At 27.9% G+C, this 22,219-nt stretch overlaps 1 protein-coding gene across 4 annotated transcripts; it reads right to left on the minus strand.

Annotated features, from left to right (window-relative positions):
* Positions 1-2,334: 2,334 nt before the first annotated feature.
* Positions 2,335-21,708, minus strand: LOC107438971 (asterix). Of its 4 annotated transcripts, none has more exons than XM_071182256.1 (11): positions 21,257-21,708; positions 16,970-17,059; positions 16,027-16,150; positions 12,759-12,854; positions 11,585-11,729; positions 8,743-8,815; positions 8,069-8,117; positions 6,491-6,643; positions 6,339-6,410; positions 6,210-6,253; positions 2,335-4,565 (listed from the first exon to the last, which is right to left on the minus strand). In XM_071182256.1, the coding sequence occupies exons 2-10, from the start codon at positions 17,057-17,059 to the stop codon at positions 6,225-6,227; spliced, it is 831 nt and encodes a 276-aa protein (XP_071038357.1). In that variant the 5' UTR covers positions 21,257-21,708; the 3' UTR covers positions 2,335-4,565; positions 6,210-6,224. The 4 variants fall into 4 exon arrangements, with proteins under 4 accessions (XP_071038357.1, XP_015906889.1, XP_042911031.1 ...); XM_016051403.3 differs by having other exon boundaries at positions 8,743-8,818; XM_043055097.2 differs by having other exon boundaries at positions 3,644-4,565; positions 21,377-21,708.
* Positions 21,709-22,219: the final 511 nt, after the last annotated feature.

Below are 22,219 nucleotides of genomic sequence, written 5' to 3' on the forward strand. Positions count from 1 at the left end.
TGACTTTTTACAACTCTTTCCTGTGCTAATTGAAAGAACGTTCAAGTATTTTATTTTTTTAAATTTATCCTCATCTGTAGACATACAACTTGTTTGTCACCACCTCATTTTGGTGAAATTCATTTGAAATCAGATAATTTTATTTTTATTGATTTATATAACAGAGAAGAGTTTGGTAAAAAATAGAAAAAACTGATATTAGAAATCCAAAAATGTTAGGTGCAAAAATAATTGAAAAAAATACTGGAAATTTGAAAAAGAAAAAAGTATGTAGAAAGCATTTATCCACCAAATGTTATCAAAGTTTTAATAAAAATATCGAAGCAAGATTTTGTTTAAATTGTGTGACTATGAATCTCAATGTATGATTTTTAAATCACGTGTATACAACATTTGACGCCGAGTGGTAGCGCTCCTGTGCCACAGGACCTGGGTTCGATCCTCGGGCCGGGCAAGGTTGACTCAGCCTTTCATCCCTTCAGTGCGTCGATAAATGAGTACCAAGCATGCTTGGGAACTAAACACTGGGGGTTCTGCGTTCAACTAACCGGAACATCAGCTCCTGCACCTCAGAGAACAAGAAAACTGAGATGGGCAAAGAAGGCCTTAGCCCCCTATGGGCTTTCGCGCCACCGAGTTTAGTATACAATATTTAATTTTAAAATCTTATGCATACGTAACTTCGTTTGATTTTAAAATTAGGTGAATATGAATTTTCTTGTTTCATTTTAAGATCACATGAATATGAATTCCAATGTTTAACTTTAAGTCACTTGACCATGAATCATAAGTGACTTTTAAATCGCATTTTTTATTATTTAATTTTATACCAAAACTCTATATTTAATATAAAATCGTGAAAATACAAAAGATGCACAATCTTAAATTACATAAAAAAGAATCATGGTGATTTTAAATTGAGTTTGTGCTTTGGTAGGAAAAGGTATATTCCAAAAAGAAACTCTTTGAAGAGGCATTTTTTTTAAGTAATAGTAAAAAAAATTACGTTGTTGTGACAAATTTTTCATACGACGTTTGTGTATATTATACATGTCTGCTCAGTTATTCTTAGACATATATGTCATACAAAATACATTACTAGTATTTATCCATTCTAAAAAAATTAGCAAATTTTCAGCTAAGTCCATGTCTTTAGATGTGCAATCTGGTTTCTTTCCTCTCAAGTGTGCTATTTGTTCTACTAATAATCAAAATAATTATAATAGTTTGTCACATTTCTCCCTTCAATATGTTACTGAACAATTTTAAGTTACAAAATATTTTGACTTATTTCCAAATTTTAAGCAGATCCTTTTATTACCATTAAAAAATTTCGTTATGCATCAAGCAAAGTCTCCTTATTTCTATTTAATAATTTAAAGGTAGATTTTCTCAAACTAATACTTTAAGAATTAAAAGCCTCGAAGCAGTTCAAAATTAAATTTTAAAATTTCGATTGTTATTTATAGAAATAGGATAATCTTAATATTCACAAAATTATTAATGAAGCGGGATTTCATTTAATTATAAGAATTTAACTTGCAAGCATTCCTAGCTTGGCAATGGATGAAATGAAAAACAAAACAGTTCAAAATCCACAAAGGATAGAGTATATGTAGACTGAGCTATGTAGACTAAATTAATCTAGATAGGGTATATGTAGACTGGTGGGAACCCCAGGGCGTAAAAGATTAAACTAGAATAGACTTCCAAATATTGCAAACAGTGGGAAATAGAATTAGAATTTTTTTAAAACAAATAGAAAAATCAAGTCCTGTAGATGAAGAGCAGTTTTGAATAATTTTAGCTGCTGAAAACACAATCCCGTGACTAGAATTCCAACTATATAGTGACGGAAGCTCTGTTAATGTCTTTTTTTTTTCTGGACACATCTGTCATGTTCAATCAAAGTTTGGCAAGGTATACAAAAGACCACATTGATACAGAATTGGATAAATACCCCTGCTCTTAAGTTTAAAATATAGTTTTTTTAGATTTCAAGATTAATTTTCTATAGATGGAATAAATAATATCAGAAGGAAAACAGGGGTCAACAGCAATAACTTTAACGTAAAAGAGCTCTAGATTGAGAAAATAACTATTTGAACAAATTTTAGAAGCACAGAAGATGAGTGCTATTAAGAGTGAAATTAACTAAATTTCACCAACTTTAAAGAACATATTGCTGATATTAATAGCTGGAGTATTTATCTAATTTGTATCAATATGGTCTTAAGTACATTGTTAGCTAAGCGCACCCTTAAACTTTGATTTAAAGAAAATGAAAGGTGTTGAAAATCAGAATGTGTACTTTGAAAATAAAAACAACAAACATTCAAGTATCTTAATATATTTTACTGTTTATATAATGAATATTTAATCTTTGGAATAATATTTTACAAGAACAATAAAAGTATTCAATTGACAGAACAATATTTTGCTCATAGATTTTTATATAATGAACTAATCTTTCTCGAAATATTGTACAAGAACAATATAAGTACTCACATAACAAAACAATTAATGTTGTTAGAAGATATAAACATCACAGGTTAGACAAACCATTTCAAAACTTTATATCACAGGCTTTAACAGACAACTCGAAAAAATAACCAAGTTTAAGAATTACCACTGAACATTAAAAATAAAAGAATTATTTATCAGGGGTGATTGTAACACAAAGTGAAAAACTCTGAAAATTTTATGTGCAAAAAAATCAATATCAAGGTAACTTATATACTATACATGCTTCATATTTAACATAATTTTTTTGAAACAATATTTATAATTAAATTACCTACTAGTGAAGAATATCACACCTTTAAAGTAACTATTTTAAAAGTATTGTATTTTGTAATAGTGTGAATATGAATCGAGATATTGTTTCAAATTATGATGAATTTTTAGATGACGTTAATACTAATCACAATGCATTGTCTTTAAATCTCGTATATCTACGAAAATCTGTTTGATAATGCAGGAGTGTGGATATGAATCGGAATTTAAAAACAAGGACACAAATAGAGACATTGGATTTTAAAATTGCGTGAATACAAATCGCAGCATTGGATTTTAAATTCTCATGAATACAAATCGCGATATTGGGTTATGAAAACGCGGTTATACAAACTGCATGAATAGGAATAGTGTTCTAAGATTTTTAAATTGAGAGAATACGAATCGCAACGCATATTTTTTAATAAGCTAAACACAAAAATCAATGCTTGAAATAAAAATTGAGTGAATAAGAATCTTGATATTAGTAGATTACAGCACAGTTTCAAATATTCAAAATGACAAAAATATGAATGCCAAATCAAAAGAATCAAATTGGTGGAAAAATGACGTTTATGTAAACATTTCGTTAACAGGATATAGCAAAAGTTTCAAAGTTTTGTCAGATTATGTTTATGATTTGCGGAATACTGCAAACCAATGGTCTTGAGAATGAGATACTAGCAATTTTTATGGAAAAGTCACATGCCTTGCATCCAGTTTTTAGACCTGGAAGAATGATACGAAAATCCAAGAATTTCTTGGCACACCTGGAATGCAATCACCCCTGATTTACAAAAATTTTTTGTCTTTCAACTATTCAAATGCAACATACACCATTTATAATAGAAAAAATATTTATCTTAACTTTTTATTTTTAGAAATAAGTCATTATGGGAGGCCCCTTTTAAAAGTTCTTTTTTATTGAAAACTATTTTGTGTACCTTATATTTGTACTAATCTTTTAAAGATAATGACTAGTTTGACAAAAAAAAAAAAAAATAAGTTGAAGCTCAGATATTTTTTATTTGAATAAACTTTACTGGAACTTAATTATCATAAAATGACCTCCCTAATGCCCAATGTAATTTAACAGAAAATTTTATAACTTTCAATTATGAAAAAATTTTTGCAGCAATACAAAACTATATATTTAAATAATATATTTAAATAAATTTAAATATATTAATGCAAGAAAAATAGCTGAATTGAAGATTAAGGGTAGAAGATATTCAGCCATACTCAATTGTAATTTAGAAAAATATTTTTAAAAAATTTAAATAATCACTTGGTTATTACAAGAAACAGAAAAGAAAAATTCATTAAAAAAAAAATTACTCCAATTTTGAATTTTCAGTCATTACAATAATAAACGAACAATAGCTGTGTAATAATTAAGAATCTTTGTCAATATTAAAAAAATTTACACAATTCAAGAAGAGTGACTAAATTTAAATAAAATTAAATTTAAAAAATGAATAAATTGAGATTCATAAAATTGAACAGCGTTGTTTAAGCTTAAGCTTAATAACCTCTACCCATGCTTATATACAACAGGTTTTTTTAAATGTAATTTCACAAATGCAATACATACAGAATTACCTTATATCTGTTAAGTTCAATAACACAAAATAGAAACAGTAATTAAATACTAGAACTTTCAAGTGTCTTTAAAATAGTATAAAATTTTAAAAGCAGCTTACCATAAGCAAGCACTACATAAAATAAAGTATAAAAATATCTTGATTAACAGTTTTTCCATCATTAAACTTTGTCTCTTATTAGTATACCTGAAAATAATTTAAGAAAAACTTATTTCCATAGTTATAAGTTATACATCATCAGCTTGGAAATTTTTTTTAATAAAATGACTTTCAAAATGTTTAAAAAAAGGTATTACCTGTATTAAAAAAAAATTTATTTATGAATAATTATACTTAAATTATATCCATTACCTCTCCCTTAATTATATTATAATAACCATAAATTTAATTTTGCACAAATACTTAGAAAAGTCCTACATCAAATTTACACGCTACCAGCAGTCTGCCTACACAAATTCACAGCTTTGCAACTCTCTACTTATTCATCCTGCCTTTGGTAAATTGCTCTGAATAATCAGCATTAATATTTTGGCGGAAAATTGGAGGGTTCTCTCCATTTACTTATTTACTGTTCTCATTTTTACAGATTTTCCAAATAAACAATACTTTAAGACATTTTAACTACAAATTTTAATTAGATATTAATCCTGAATATCGATAAGCAAAATTTAACAGCAATGACAGATTAGCTAAAATTATCTATCTGGTTTCAGAGAACTGCTAATTCAAAAGTATACAACATTCAGGGATGAGTAATGCATGGAAAAAAATATATAATACAAATCCCTATAGTAGTGAGAGTTCGAGCAGAACAATCTAAGTCTATAGCGATATTTATGTCATAGTCAAAATGAAAATTTCATATGCGGTCAAATTATGTTATTTACATAATTTGATATTTAAGTGATGTTCCTCTCGTTATATTAAGTTTCCTAAAAAAATTATTCTGCATTTTGAGAAATGGTAATTCAACTGGTGAGAGTTTTTTTATTACTTATTTTAGAGGCGATCAAAATATTAGATATACTTTTGATCCAGGACTACAAAGCTTGCACCCTAAGTCAACCAGTACAACCCAATAGAAATCTGCTCTATACAATCAATATCAAATTTTTTATCGATGTCTGTCACAGCAATAGCTCCTGCAGAATTGGTAATAAAAAATCTTGCTAAGGACAAAATTTAAGTATATCCAACTCTAACAATACTGCCCTACAAAAGCACCTTGTAATAAAAATTTAAACAGTCCAACTGCATTGCAAAAGCATTTTGAAATAATTTTAAAAGTTCAATCTAAAAAACCTTAAAATTTAAGGCACTACCATTTTTCTGCTGATAGTGATATGATTTTTTATTAATAAAAGTGATTCTGAAAATCTAATTAATAAAAACATAGTTACAGAGTGAGAAACAAAGCAGGATACTCTGAATAACTTTTGATCTAATTTTTATTTCAGGTACAAGGATTCAATCCTAATTTTTCATGGCGTAACCTCAAATATGTTAATTTATCAGTGCAAATAGTATTTAAAATAAACACATAAACCTACTTTTCGGGGTATTTGGATTTCTGACCTTCAAAATATAACCAATCTGGACAATAGTAGCCCCAATCTGGGAAGGACGGTCCCAATAGTTTGGGGTCCCTGAATAGACACACACACACTTTTGAGCACAATTATAAAATTCACTTATCCAAAGAAAATTTCACCCAAAAAATAATTTTTAATAATTATTTGCAGAATTAGTATCAATCATGAAATCAAAAATTATCCAGAGTGTTCCCTTTTTTTGTGTGCATTATACATTAAAATGAAAAATATGAATTACCTGGTTTAGTATATCTTAACTTCTCGAGCCAGGGTACCTAATATCTAAATGGAAAAGAAAAAAAAGAAAATTGAACAAATTTTATTTATCTTTTTCTCAAAATATTAAACAAAAAATTAGGTATATTACCATTTTTCGGAGTTCTATATACTCCTCTTCCACAACCAAGTGCAGGGAAATCATCTTCTAAATTTTGAGTAGCTACAAATAAATATTTTTAAATGACTTCATTACTTTATAAATACCAATAAAATTTTACGAAATGTGATAAATAAACCTACCAGCCGCTGCAGAGTACCCCCTTCCAAAACCCAACTTGCTCATACCAGATAAAGCAGCACTGTAATTAATATTGCTGGTAGGTGCAGATTGAGGGGCGGGAGTTGGTGCGAAAATATTTGCAGCAATGCGTGAAGGTGCAACAGCAGGTTTGCCTGTATAAAAGAACAGTTAAAAATCAGATAAGATCTTGATAAAAAATCAATCTTGCTGAACTTGAGAACGAGCAAATTATTGATAAAAGGCACTTTTTAATACATTTACACTCAGTAAAACTATCCCTTCTGTTATAACAATATTAGCACTATGATGATCGATACTTAAATTAAATTAGCTACCCCATAAACGAAATATTTTATTGCCAATACATTAAGATTTAAACTTAATAAATCTTATCACTATATACAGCCAAATTAAATGCTAATACAAAATGACAAGCATTAAAAACAATTTATTTTAATCACTTCATTTTACATATTTTGATTAGATGTGGCATTATTTTCTCTCCTTTATCTAAGATAAGTTCTATAATTTTGACTTATTCTTTCATAGATAAATTTTCTCCTTCAGACATTTTAAACAGAGAGATGCATGAAAAGCAAGTTTTTAAGAAAAGGTAAGGTACTTTTAATTTACAAACATCATGTACCAAAAAATAAAAATAACAAGGCAGTAATGAGCCAAGAATAAATACACAAAAAAAAATATATATATATAAACAAAAATATTGGTTGGAAGTTTTCATAGCATTTAATATGCAAAACAGCTGAGACAAACAAAATATATCCATTCATTTTATAATTATTAAAGTATTAAGAGATTTTATATAAATATTTGTATTATAAGTCTAACCTTCTACTTCTGTATTCAGATTGATATTTTTCTATGAATTATTGAAAAAAATCCTAAACTGATCTAATAGGAAAATTAGTAATTAGTAAAATTATTTTGAATAAGCACAGACAGAGATATTCTTTATAATTTATAAGATTAAGAGTAAACTCATCATAAAACATTTATACTAGCTTAAATTTTTAGCAGACAGTTCAACTTTAGTATTAACACGTTACATGCGGGAAAACTTTTTGAAAAACTGTATTACAGCAGTTAGCGATAAGAATATTAAAAAAGTGATAGGCAAGATTTCATAAAAGGTGGAGCAATCTTGTCTCCATAGCTACAACTTTAATTTAAAAAAAATAATAATAATAATTACTAGCCGTAGTACTGATTACACATACAATGAATCATTTATACATGTTTGTATATATTGTACATGCTTGAATAATTATACCTGTTTTGTATAAGAATTACTTTTAGCTATAACAATATTCACAAAAATAATAAATATTTGAATATTTAACATTTGTAATAATAATGATTAAGTTATATATTTAATTGCCAAAATAGCAATTAAATTATTTTGATTTAAAAGAACTTTACATTATATTAGATTAAAGTAAATGTTATTTTAATAGTATTATTAATTTATTTGTCAATGTGCATATTATAATAGTATATGAAGCATCAGCTTAAATAGTTATAACACTTCAATTATTAAGATAAAAAGTGACTATTACCTCTGCCTAATCCAAGATGATGAAATTCACTTGCAGTTTTATTTTCAACCTAAATTTAAAATAGTGATAGAATATGAATTCACCCAAGAAAATTGATTGATAATTTAAAAAACAAAATAAAAAAACATTAACTAAGGAAGTGTCCAAATATAATGATTAAACATTGTTCTAAAATATTCTCAAGCTAACCTCACTTTATATATATCTTAAAATTTCTTTGATTAAAATTTACAAAATAACTATGGCGCTTAATGATTTGAACATGATTGACCAATTAAAAAAAACTTTTGCTACAAATTTTTTTTTAAATTTCCTGTTAAAAGAAAAAGTTGTGCAATAAATGCAATAAAGCCAATCAAGTCTAATGTTTGCTACTTCTACTTAACACACATCTATTCAAATGCTGAAAATTCCTCATAGTCAATCATTAATAGCCAAATCATAAAAATTAATCACTCATAATTAATCAAATTAGTGTAGCAAATAAATAATTAACAAAAATAGACAACATTTGGTTAATGATAATGCAAATAATGTGAACACATAATAGTCATAGAAAATCCGGATGGCATTAAAATTAAATTTCACACCTAGACAACCCATATTCAAAACTTAAAGACAACCTTAAGAAATACTTTAAGTAACATATACAAAAACATTTAAGATGTACAAACCTCACTAGGAGCTTTGGGCTGTCTGCTGTACATTTGCAATTTAGGCTCAGCTACAGGTGTTGGTTTAGAATTGCTACTAAAGAAGACATCTTTACATAAGAAAATTATAGAAAGTAACATGTTTCTATACAAGGATAATCTCAACAATGATAATAAAAATATAATAGCACTTTTCCTATTAAAATCATTTGGTTAACTAAGAAATATTATATCTTTATAAGATTCTCAACCACAAGAACTAAAACCCATGATTTATAAACAAGCAAGGGCTAATGTAAAAAAAATTGATTATTTGTTGATTAATGATTAATTACATATTCATGCAAGTGAAAAAATCCAGCTGACAAAAGACTAGAAATATTATAGCCAATAAAAAACAAGAACAAATTCAAACATACAGTGTCATAAATGGACAGATGAAATCTTTTCATAAATTACCAGAGGTTAAGCTTAATGACCCTTTGTCATATCAGCAGACACTTTGATCTGAAAATTCATGTTGATAGTACTCCAGACATTGAACTTAATATCAGCTTGAAAAAAGTGCCTTCTCAATCTAATGATCCACTGGAGATTTTAATTTTATAACATAACTCTCTCTACAAAATGTATTGGAATTCAAATTAAGTAATTTGAATAGAAACAATGGGTCCAATACAAATTGAAAATGGCTATAAATTTTTTTTTTTTTCTGTATAAAGCAACTCTTGACAATCACCAAAGTGTGAAAAATTCTTTTGAGAAAAAATTATTCAAATTTGATCTTCTAAACAAGATTAAGAAACATTAAGCATAGAGTTTTAAGTTTTTATGAAGCATTATTTATACATACCAGAGTAAATTTACAAAACTATGCAATTAGTATTTGCTACTGTTATAAACAAAAGTAACTCCTTTTCTCTTCTAAGAAATTTTAATTAGTAATAGTACCAGTTTTTTTCACTACAGCATGAGAATCTCGCATATTTTCTTCTTTCCTCGCATTAAAAAATTATTAATGCGAGAAGTTCGCCCACCCTATTAATGAATCTCAAAATGCGTGAATCTCACGAATTTTGGGAAAAATTTCGTCTTCTACCATTTTGAATGAAATCTGCTTCGTTTTTCTTCCTTGATCTTTCATTATTTTCAATATCGGTCCTTCTTATCTAGCTTCCCTATTTACCAGTATTGTTCAGAGCCAGAGCATCCCCCCGAACCCCTTTTTCTGCAATCACGTGTTCACCGTAGGTAAGGTTTCTTCATGTAAAATGTTTACATTTTTTGTGCCTGAATGTAAGATGGACAAATACATTGTTAAGACAAATTAAACAAATGTAGAAACGGTAAAAACGAAACAAATACGGATATTCAACGGATATGGATCAAATACTAGCATGAACTTGGAAAGAACTTCAACGTACTTCAAGATTTTATAGCAGAAATAATTTAAAAGCCTATGCTGGCTGATGTAGAGGATAGGAAAGTGTGTGCACAATGCTACAAATTTACTTAGTGTTTTCAAATAATTCAGCACCTGTTGCAAGGTCATTTAGCACCCAAAACCGGATTAAGAAAACTATCGTAACAGATTGACTGATAAGCATTTGAGCAACCTAATGAGAATAGCTGTTGAAAAAGTAGATACAGAACATTTTCCATATGATGATGCAGCAAAAATATTTAATGCTTTAAAAATTAGAAGATGTTAAAAATGTACTATAATTAAAGAAATATTTTTTTCCAAGTTTATTCGTGTTTTGTTTTTTTTTAAATTTTTAGAAATCTCACGTAATTTTTTGAAATCTCACCCTGTTTTTGAGAAAGGGTGAGAAATTCTCACCCATTTATTTTTCTGTAATGAAAACACTGAGTACCAAGATATCTTACAAAAATCAGAACATTAGACAAATCGATATACTAACAAATTTTAAAATGGGACATTTTCTCGCACATGATCAATAAAGAAATTTCTGTACAAACACATTCTAATAGTAAATAAAACAATATCCTGGTTTAAAAATGGTAAAAATAATATTTTCTTTTTTATAAAGGAAGCAATAATAATTGCTTCCTTTATAGATAAAATTGACTCATTGTTTTCCTTACATTGAAATATTAATAATACCTTGCAAAAATCAGAACATTAAGTCTAAATACTTACACATTTTAAAATAAGAAATTTTCTCACAAATGATAAATGAAATTTTTTTGTATAAACTCATTCCGATAAACCCCATCTGATAAATTTAAAAAAAAAAATGCAAAACAATATTTTTTACTACTTTTAAAATAAGCCACTTTTTCTTTGAAAATTTTTTAAAATTAAATTAAAAAAATCAAAATGGTATGTTCGGAATTTAACAGATTGACAAAATAAATTTTTAATCTAAGCTTCATTATTTTATTAATTATTAAATCACTAACAACTGAAATATACAGAACTATAAAAAAGTTGTACACCTCGTTCAGCAAACTTATTAGGCAACCTGAGTTGGCAAACGTTAGGCATATTGATCAGATTTAGAAGAAATAGTCACTTAAAAATATGCATATGTATGTTAAAAATAATTAAAATAAGACATTGAATGATTAAAAGTAAATACTTATGTTAATTTCTTTGATCTTTTAAAGCCTTTTTAGATTTTTTCCAAAAAGGTAACCATGTGCAGTAACATTTTATTTATGAAAAACTTGTTAAAATTCCAAAAAATTGGATTGACATGTTTTATTCAAAATTTTTCAGTTCACATCCTTAATTTGATACAGTTACAGTGGCAAACAATATTTCTGCAATTTACATTTTATCAATAAGAATATTATTAACTCTATACTGTTCATCCATAACAATGTAAATCATTACTTTTCAAGTTCAGCAGGCCGTTTATGTAATTCCTGATACAATTTCCTTCTTTCTGCTGGTTTTGATAATGCAGGAGGTTCAACTATTGCACAAGGAGGTGGTTTAGATGGTACAAATCCAGGAGCAGGCTCCATTGATTCCAGTCCTAAAATGCATAAACTAAATTAATATTTGAAAAAGCAATAAACTAATTTATAAGCAAGTTCACATATTTTAGTCTTCAAATATGTACTTAAGTTTTTGAGTAGAAAAATTTAGTGCAGGCATAATAGTGCGAACATAAAAAAGGGAAATCGAAGAAAAAAAATCTGAATGGATAGAGTCAAGATAGAAAAGATTCTGAACTACAGTTAAGGGCTATAACAAGCAGTAGCTCTCTAGATTATTTTGCGTGCAGCTAAAATCAAAACAATTATGCTCCGAGGTGAAATGCATCACACATTTGATACTATATAATAATTAGAAGCAAGTTTTGTAAACTTCCAACACAAAAACTGATATATCACATTACTAAGTGGAGTTTAGGAAAAGTTTGAGTTTGTTAATGGACAGTTCACACCTATTTTTTGTAAATAAAAGACTCTTCACAAAATACTTGACTTTAAAAAAAAAAATTTAAAAATATTTTATAGTAAAATCAGACTAAATTTTTGGGCAACATGACCAGTCTTCAAATATTTACAGCATTATGAGTTCTTTTTATTACTTTGATAAGAGTCCCTCGCAATAAATGAACAGATCAGAAAATACAGCATTTTAAACATGTTTAAATTGTCTTAAAATAATGAAAGATTAAAAAAAGTTAACTAAATAAAATTCAATTACAATACAGAAATAAAGGTATTAATATGAATTTGAAAGTCAAATAGAAAAACGATCAGAAGCTTACCTAAATCTACGAAATTGGCTTTAAATGACCTAATTTAGCTTAAAAAATTCAAATAGCCAGCTCCAGAACTTAATCTTTATAAATTTATGGATTCAGAGTTGATTTTGATTAGCATTTATGCATTTTATAAAGCAAATTATAGAAAAGTTGTGCTTGATTATAACAAAATATTTAAAAAATAAAAAATCAGAAAAAAGGAAGGAAAATGACAAATTACAAATTTGAGGAAGTACCTCATGCTAATTAATAACTACTATTTCAGGAAAATAAAAATGTTAAACGCACCGTCATCCCAAACTTCGTCACAGGTAGTAGGAACGGATGCAGTGTAGCTAGGAACAGAAGTATTCCCTTTGAAAGGATTGTTCTGGTGTAAAGCCTCTAAAAATAAAATAAAAATTATTAACATTGAGGAATGCTGCAAGAATTATTTTACATCAATTCCTAATTAGAAACAAGCTTTTCAAACCAGGGTTGGCTTTTTGCCGGCAGAAACTGGATTTTGCCATGCTAGTGGCAGAAACTGGTTATAACCGGTAAAAATCGGCCAGAATTGGCAGAAACTAAAAATATGTCTATATTAGTTTTAGTAATTGCTTAATGACATTTTGTTTAATTAAACTGAAAAAAGTAACTCCATATAACTGTAACAAACTTTTTAATTCATTGTTTGTAAATATATATTTTTTTGTTTATATTAATTATAAAGAGTGCAGTATATCAAATATTTATATAAAACAAATCGGACCCATTTCCTGAAACTTATTTTTCCTGTCAAGTTTCGACAGCTACCCCAGCTGCTACATGGTGGTCCAGTTTTAAAAAATATGCAACAGAAGAAAGTTTCACAAATCTTGCTTGTTCCTTGATGGCAATGCCTGCTAGTTCTGCTGGACTTGAGAGAATCTTCTCAAATTTCTCATTCGTGCATAGGCAAATTGAGAAATTGCTAGGTTTAGAAACTGCATCAAAACTTGACTTTTGTTATAGATTACTGCAGAATGCAAATAATGTATTGTAATATTTGATTTTGAATGGTGATAATTTTGTTAATAAATTGAACTTTGTTTAACATCAAATTGTTTTTTCTATGAATTATCCATTGTATGTCAATCTCAGTACTTACTTTTATTTATGTCATTTTCTGAATTTCTGCCACAAATGTGGCAGAAAAGGGTTTCTGCCATACCGGTTTTAACCGGTTTCTACCAGTGGTTTTAACCACTTCGGCAGAAACTTGCCAACCTTGTTTCACACCAACTTATCTTCTCACAACAGAAAAGATATATAATCTTCTTAAACGAAGATATTAAACTCCTAAACATATGAAAGATATTATACTTCATAAGTATACATTTCAAGATTCAAAAATAAGAACAAAAATTTCTTCTTAAGCACCATTTCTAACATTGAATTGTATAAGAGAAAATTTTAAAAAGCAAAAGTGCTAAAGAAATTTATTGAACAAAATCTTCCTTTTTCTTCAATTAATTTAAAATTTACTGCAAAACTAACCATATAAGTTAAAAAATTAATAACACCTAATAACTAATAATATTTTTAAAAATGAAGTAGGTATATGAAAACTGAAAAACATATTGAATTATTTAAACAGATAAGTTTTTCTTTTTTTTAAAAAAAACTTCTTTACAGTTAGTTTTTTTTTAATTTAACATCCATTATTTAAACAAAGAATATTTTAATAAGCAAATACTGGTTTGTCTCCATATTAATAGATAATCTATAGATTTTTACAGTTTGCAAACGAACAAGCTCAATTTTTCCAAATAAATGCCTGCAGACACATTCATTAAATGTATCTGCAGGAATCGTCACCTTAGGAAAATCGCGACGACATGGCGACATTGTCACAGAACATTAGATTTCTTTCAAAAGGTTTCTTCATTTGGGAATAAAATGTTGTCTTGCATAGAATTGTTTTTTTTTTTTTTTAAATAACAGCTTTTCTCGTGCACAAAAGGAGAAAAAAATGCTTGTGATCCTCCAAAACTTTTCACCATGATTGAATACTCACAGGAAAAGGAAAAACTTTTCCCTTTCTCCGTAGGCATGGAGCATTCTGTGCTGGTTTTAAGTTTTCTCTTGAGCACCTATTACGTTGAATTGAAGAGGAAAAAAAAATTTATATAAATTTGCGTCTCATAACAAAAAGGTTTGTTGTTTATGAAGGTGTGTGTTGCTTCTGCCAATAACATGGAGATTGTCGATACGTATATTTTCGTTAATCAAAAATTTATATTCTGTTGAAATTTTCTAGGAGTACAGCTAAACTAAATTTAAGTCTGATAATTAACTGAAAATCCCGTGAAGTAATTTGTTTTGCCTTACCTCTAAACTATTCGCAATAATAAGTTTTTTTTAAACATAGATCTGCAAGAACAAGGAGCAACTTCGGCATAACTTTGAGAAGAAGGCTCTAGCTAGAACAAGATTAGAGAAAATGCAGTCTGATCAAACTATCGAATTAAAGGAAATCAAACTCAGACTCAAGCAATGGTAGACGAAGACTTTCCACATTGACTTAGTAGAAGGACGAAGTTGTAAAACAGAACTCGTTTTTTTAGAGCTTGAGAAGGAATTTTTCTTAGAAGAGGGTAAATTCTCCTTCATAAATTTGAAAAAAGAAATAAAAGAATTCCTCCAAAAGGTGAGAAAAAAGCTCTTCCTTAATGTTGTAACTATTTCCGCGCTGGCAGCCTTTTCGACAGCTTGATTAAATCTGGAAGTGTCGAAAATAACGAAAAGTCCAGAGATATAACAGGAAGGTGATACATTGGGAAGAAAAAAATTCAAATATACTCTTTTTGACTAAGATTATCTAACCCACTATCAGGGTGCGTAGCCAAATCTTTGAATCAAAAATAAGCACTTTTTAAAAACTTTTCAAGCACTTTGCAAAAGTTTTCAAGCACTCAAAAAATTCATATTCAATCAATGATATTATTGAAAATATTATTGAAAAACAAAAACTTTTTATAAACAGTTTTAGCGTTTAAAAAAAAAAAAGAAACAGGCGTAAATCGAAACAATCAGTACTTTCCCACATCACCGAGTGAATTCAACTTGACCCTGAACTCAGAACAAAAGTACCCTTACCCCCTACGTCAAAAAAAGTGTTTGAAGTAAAATAAAATAAACAAGAACAAAATTAAAATAAATTAAAAAAAAAAACATTTCAGAAGGATCTGATATTCTCTATCCGAATTGAAGCACTCGGGTTTCGGTTAAGTGTGCGCGCATGCGCAAGTCATAACGTGGGTATGACATGAAGTCCGCGTGAATGATTACGTAGCAAACTCCCCATTTTTCGTGAAATGCATGGGATCCACCAGATATCACTGAAGGGAGAAAAAAATTATTCGGAAGAAAAAGCACTTTTTAAAAACGCCAGCTGAAAAAAGCACCTTTAAAAGCTTTTAAAAACGAAATCCCCAAAAAGCACCTTTAAGTACTTTTTACAAACGTTACGCACCCTGACTATTTTATATCATACTATTTAAAGTTTACTTTTTTTTTACAAAAAAAAACTTACTGGCGGTCATTCCTCTAAGAAGAGTATTGTCAGGACAATTCTGTAAATGGTAATCCCTCTCCATAAGTGGAAGAACGTGCGAAGCATTAAAAGAGCATATGAACTTTTCAGCATTTAAATTATTCTAGAAAAAAAGGAAGAATTAAAACAGACATTTAAAGTGAAACACTAGAAAAAATATTTAGTATTTTTACTATCTATATTTCATATTCTTAACTTTATAAATAACAAAATATAAATAAATCTTTATATATTTAATTATACTTCAATATATTAAATCCAAACCCCTAAAAGTAAATAGTACTAATTTCTGTATTCTGGGGACCTCAAAGAGCCACATGAAATGTTGTGATGTGAGTATCCTTGAGGAAGTATTCCAATTAAGAACCATGATAACTTAAAATATACATTTAATAAACCAACAAAACATAACAAATAACATGGTAGCATTAAGTAACAAAGATTAGCAATGGAATTAACTACATTTGTCTTCCAAAAAAATAAAAATATAATAAAAGTTACTGAAAAATAATATAAGTTAATTAAAAAACTGCAAAAAAAATTAATCCTATTATAAAAAATTTATATTCAATGATATTGGAGTTTTAAATACACATGCAATGCTTTGAAAATAACAAGCAGAGCTATTTAAAACAAAATTATTTTTATACACTTTTTATAATATGTAATATTACTATGAGAGACAGATAAAAAAGCATGCACTGTAATAAAAAAAACTATTCATTTTCAAAGAGAAATGTATGAAAAGTAAATTTTTTTGGAGCAGTTGTGATGTGTTAAATAAAAAAATAAATGGCTCCTTTGAATTTTTCCCTAGCCTATACTTTTTGTCAGTCTTTGCTAATAAACAGATTCTATACCTTTGAAGTCAAATCAGCCATATAGGTATCAAAAATGTACATTATGATTTTAAATTACTCACTTGTCGACACTTAGTAATGTGTAATGAAAATCTGCTTTCTTTAACTTTATGGGCTTCATCATAAGGACATGTAACCAATTTATTTGCCATCTGAAAAAGTAACATATAAGATAATTTTTCCACATAACTACAAGAATAAAAAACATAAGAGTTCAATCAAACAGAAAAATTAAAACAGAACAAAAACATTTTGTTTAAAAAAATCCCGTAAAAAATTAGAGTAAAATGTGTGCATTATCCAATTGATTATATTCTAAGTTAGCAAAGAGAAAAATTAAATACATTACAATGCGCAATGCACGAGGGTTGTTTTTTAAGCAAGGGCAGTTTGAAAATAAAAACCCAAAAGAAAGAAAATTTTTAAGAAGCAAATTTATTTTCAGATTCTAAATAAGTTTTTTTAAGCATAGTTGTCAAGTTTGTTTAAACACTTATCATACTCACTGATCAATGATAATTAATATGATTCATTTATTTACTAACTAGATTTAGAATACTCTCCTCAAACAAACTTTCCGCCTCCTCTGTTAACCAAGAGGTGACGGCCGTTTTCACATATTCATGATTGTTTTAGTGATTACCGCCAAAATGATGTTTATGGTTAAATTACATAAAATAATTGTAACTGAAATGTTAATTTCATAATACATTTAAAACTATCTGACAGCCTAAAAAAAATTTTAATGTCAATATATATAATGAGATTCAAAATTTTAGAAAATGGAAAATATGTTATTAACTGAAAAGCGCACATAAATCTAAGATTCTCTTTTCTGATGAAAAAGAACTTTAGAAATGACAAAGTAAAGTTATGCCTTAAACCTAAATGACAGGTTGATAAAATACTGCTATAAATACATACTTCAATTTACCAATTCTATAAAGAAAATAAAATCACGCTACAAGAAATCTGAATTAAAAAATTTTTTTTTTCTTCTTTTGTAATTTACATAGAATAACTTCCTCTTAAAATTGAACATACTTCCAGAGTTTTAATATTAAAATATGTCTTTGAGGATGTTTTACAACTTTTGTAAAAAGATAGCAATCCTTTTGTAAAAAGAAAAAAATCCATATTCAATAACTGCTTTTTATTAAAATATTAAACAATTGCACTAACATATCAAAATTTGTTTTGTTTTTTTTGGATTCCGTAAAATTTGAATAAATAAGATTTTTAAGACATCATCTCAAAAGTGGTGTAATTTATTTCCAACTAAGTAATAGTGCGAATTTTGCTAATTACAATTTTCTAACAGAATGTTGCTAAATTTTGAAACTATGAAAATCAATTAAAACATATAATCTGATACAACAATGCTTTGCAAATTTTTAAATTGATGGCATCTCTTTAAAAAATAAAAAAATTACATTTGATAAAGTAAAACAATGTTTGAATGACGCAACTTCACAGGGTCAAATGTGTTTAAAGAGTATTCCAGGAGAAAAGCAAACATCAACCAAATAAATCTACCATCATAGAAGAATAAAAAAATTATCATAAGTCTATATATCACACAGTATAGTTCAATAAGAAAGGGCAATGAAAATATTCTTTACATTCTTTTCCTCAATTGACAAAAATATGAAATCTTGTGCATGTTTTAATTGGGGAATGGTAGGGTTAAAATTCAATTACATTTGCCATGGCGCGAAAGGAATTTTACTAAACTTGCAAAAATTTCTGTTTATATATATATATACTAAAGTTTCTCATGAGCTGAGAAGTCACTAAATATTAGCAATTTTAGTAAGAATACAGGAACCTTTAACCCAGAGACACTTGAATTAAGAAATAAAGTGAGGACTTCCCAAACTGACTTTTGAAACTGGACAAGTACAGAGCTCATTCTAGGCAGAAAAAAGGGCAGGGTGCAAAAGTTTAAAAAAAGGGCATTATTATTCTAAAAAGGGAATAATTTCTTTCTATGGACTTTACACATTCCATTAAAAAACATTATCAATTAGCAAAATAATTTTTTTTTACTTTACTAAAAGTAGCAAAACAATCATATTAATAAATTAATATATAAAGTTAATGTGGCTAATTAGCTTAGTAATTTATTTTAAATGCATGCATATATTAATAAATGTATGTTTTTAAGTGTCTGTAGTTTTGATTTAATAATTAAAATGCTTAATAATTATGATTTAATGATAATGGAAGTAACTGCAAACTTTCAAAGACAAGTGCAACAAGGGGGTGTGTTGGCTATTTTTCCTTTCCCATATAAATTGTCCCATAATGTTGTAAATATTCCCATATACATAATATTGACAGCAATGACAAACTAAATAAAAAGACTTGAAAAGAACAAAAGTTTGAGAAATCCATAGTAGAGTTTGGGGAAAAAACAAAGGATTGAGGAAAAAGAGGGCAAAAAGGGTATGGAGTCTATTATATCAGGGCACTAATTTGCTTCAGGGGCAACAGGGTGGATTCTTTTAACTAAAAGGGCAGCAGGATGCTGCCTCAGGGGTCTGTCTAGGTTTTTCTGAAAGGTACCTATTTTGTGAAAATTTAGACATAATTTGTGAAAAATTAAAAATTATATTACAAAATCAATACAAAAGCATGGTAAAAATATAGATTTATCGTTTCTTAAGGGATACAAAAATAAAATTTTAAGAAAAAGTTTACCGTTTTTCCTAAAGTTGAATTTGTGAAACTACCGTTTCACCTAAAATTGAATTTGTGAAGGTACCGCTAAACGGTAGTAAATTCGGCATGGACAGACCTTTGTGCCTAGAATGAGCTATGCATGTAACATACACGTAATTCCAGTAAGCTCTGTAGCAGTTAAAAAGAAAATTAAAAAAAACTTTTGTTTGAACAAAGGATTAAAACAGGTGTAAGGAATAGACTCACAGAAATAAAGACTAAGAAATTAGATAATTTTATTAGAGGTCAAACTTAAGATGTCTGTGATGTTTATTTATTGCGAACAAAAAAACATGAGAATTTTTATGTAATTTGCATGTGTACATAATGTTGTTGTTGACTAACAAGTTGATAATAGATCAGTGTGAAGAATGCACTATTTCATGACATGTTTAACAGAGCTGTCATAACAGGTTTTAAAAAATCAGAAATCGAAAACAAAATAAACTGAAATTTGGATCAATTGATGAGTTTGAAGAGGATATTTCAATATCAGCACCTGTCGTCTGTGCTAACAAAGGTCCCAAAAAGATTTAAACTTCAAGTATTGTAATAAAAAAATAAAATGTAGAAATCTAGCTAAGATAAGTTACAAATTATACACTTTAGGTTTGTCCCTCTCTTCATGGAGTTTCTGTTCTGTTTCTCACAGGTCACTGAGCGGAAAGCGTTAAATCTTTGCGATTATTTTGACAAAGGTTTTTAGAATAAAATACTATTTGTTTAAAGTCTGAAAAACTAAAATTTTTCAAAACATAAAATAGGCTTTTTAAGTTATGGTAAATTCATACTCATAAGTAGAAGTCACATTTTTGATGAAATTTTGATCTAATGTAAAAAGGAGTTTTAAGTAATAACAGTTCACTGATTAGAATTCTATATATTCATTTTTCTTTCTTGCGTTTAACTTAATAAAAATTTTAAAACAATTTCAACAACTTAAAATTTTTCTGACTATCATATTCAATGATTTCAAACATATTTAAAGACATATATTGAGAATATTTAAAGAGAAAGAAACTATTTTCCACGGTTTTCAGGGAATTGTAAAATATCTTATAAAACATAACTACAATGCTATTATAAAGCTACTTGTATAAGATTAATTAAATTAGATAAAAGTTTTTCAAAGATAATCTAAATCAATAAACTATGTGTTATTAATATCCACTTTCTTAAATATATAATCTAAAGAAACAGACAGGATAAGATATTATTAGATTAAAACGTTCATTCGCCTCAAAAATATGTTAATAGGAAATAACAGTTGACATGCTCACTGCTTGAAATGGGTTCCTTATTTTTATACCGCTCGATACTATTTTTAAATCACCATGAAAATAGGCGCCTGTTTTGAGAGATTAAATCATGTTGACTGTTATTTCCTATTTATAAATTGGGAACTTTTAAAGCGATTGAAGTTTTTAAATTAGTAATAGTATACACTTTCTTATAAGCTAGTTTTCCCGAAAACTCTAATTTGACAATTTTTCTACTTGAATTAGTCACGAGGTCGAACAATTTAGAAAAGTTTCAATGTAAAGATATTTCAAATACGTTCGGGAAAAGGTACAAATTTCGAGACGAAATGATATGTGACATTTCAATTATTTATTAAAGTTTACCTTCGCAACAAATGCCTCGTCTGGTTATAAAATTGAACTATAGTATAAATCACAATTTGCAATGCAAACGTTTATTTAATAACAAATTTAAAAAAATCACTAAAAGTTTTAAACGATCACCATGGTTTAAATAAAACGTGAATGAGGAACAAAAATTGAGGCCAAAGCAGGTGCAAACTTGCATCACTGGTGAAGTAAAAAGCTGCAGTTAAGTTTATAAAATTATTAATTTGGAGCTTTCGTAGCCGAGATATTCAATCCATTGATTAAGGGACCATTCAGACTGCACGCAATTGTCTTAAAGTGAGTGCTTGAGTCGTACTAACTTCTCATTAGGCGATGGAAATGGGCTGAAGGTGGCGTAGAGCAGAACTCTCTACCTATGGCAGCACTTCACATGAGCAACACTTCGAGAGTCATGATATTTGGTCAATTTAGGAATTGGTAACTGGGCGGAGTGAGTTTGACGCTAGCTTTTATCCATCAATCTTCTTATAACCCTATATTGATTGTGTGACCAAACTTTTTCGCCAAAGCAATTGGCGTTGTTTAAACAAAAGCTATTGTTAGAGGAAGCCATTTTCTGTATTTGGCTGCGCGGGATTTCATATTTTATCATCATGAAAGTTTTAATTACAGGTAATTCTTATTAATTAAAGATTTATAATATTAGTGTACGTTTCATAGCAGTATATAAAAAAATTACATGAAATTTTTAAAAAGATTAATGAATTTTATTAAATATCTGTGAATACCACGCGTTAGATTTTAAAGTAAATAGTTAGTAAAATGTATGTATTTTAAGAAAATCGTTATAAAAATTCATTTATCAAAGTTTTTCTCTGCTTCCTTAGAAATCCTTTGTTTGATCTGCCGAAATTGTGTGAAGCAGATTAGTAATGAAATTTCATTTAGTTGAATTACTTGATTTTTTGTTTATTTTAGTGACATAATACAGAGGTA

The sequence above is a fragment of the Parasteatoda tepidariorum genome, chromosome 6 (assembly GCF_043381705.1).
Source record: "Parasteatoda tepidariorum isolate YZ-2023 chromosome 6, CAS_Ptep_4.0, whole genome shotgun sequence".
NCBI lineage: Eukaryota > Metazoa > Arthropoda > Arachnida > Araneae > Theridiidae > Parasteatoda > Parasteatoda tepidariorum.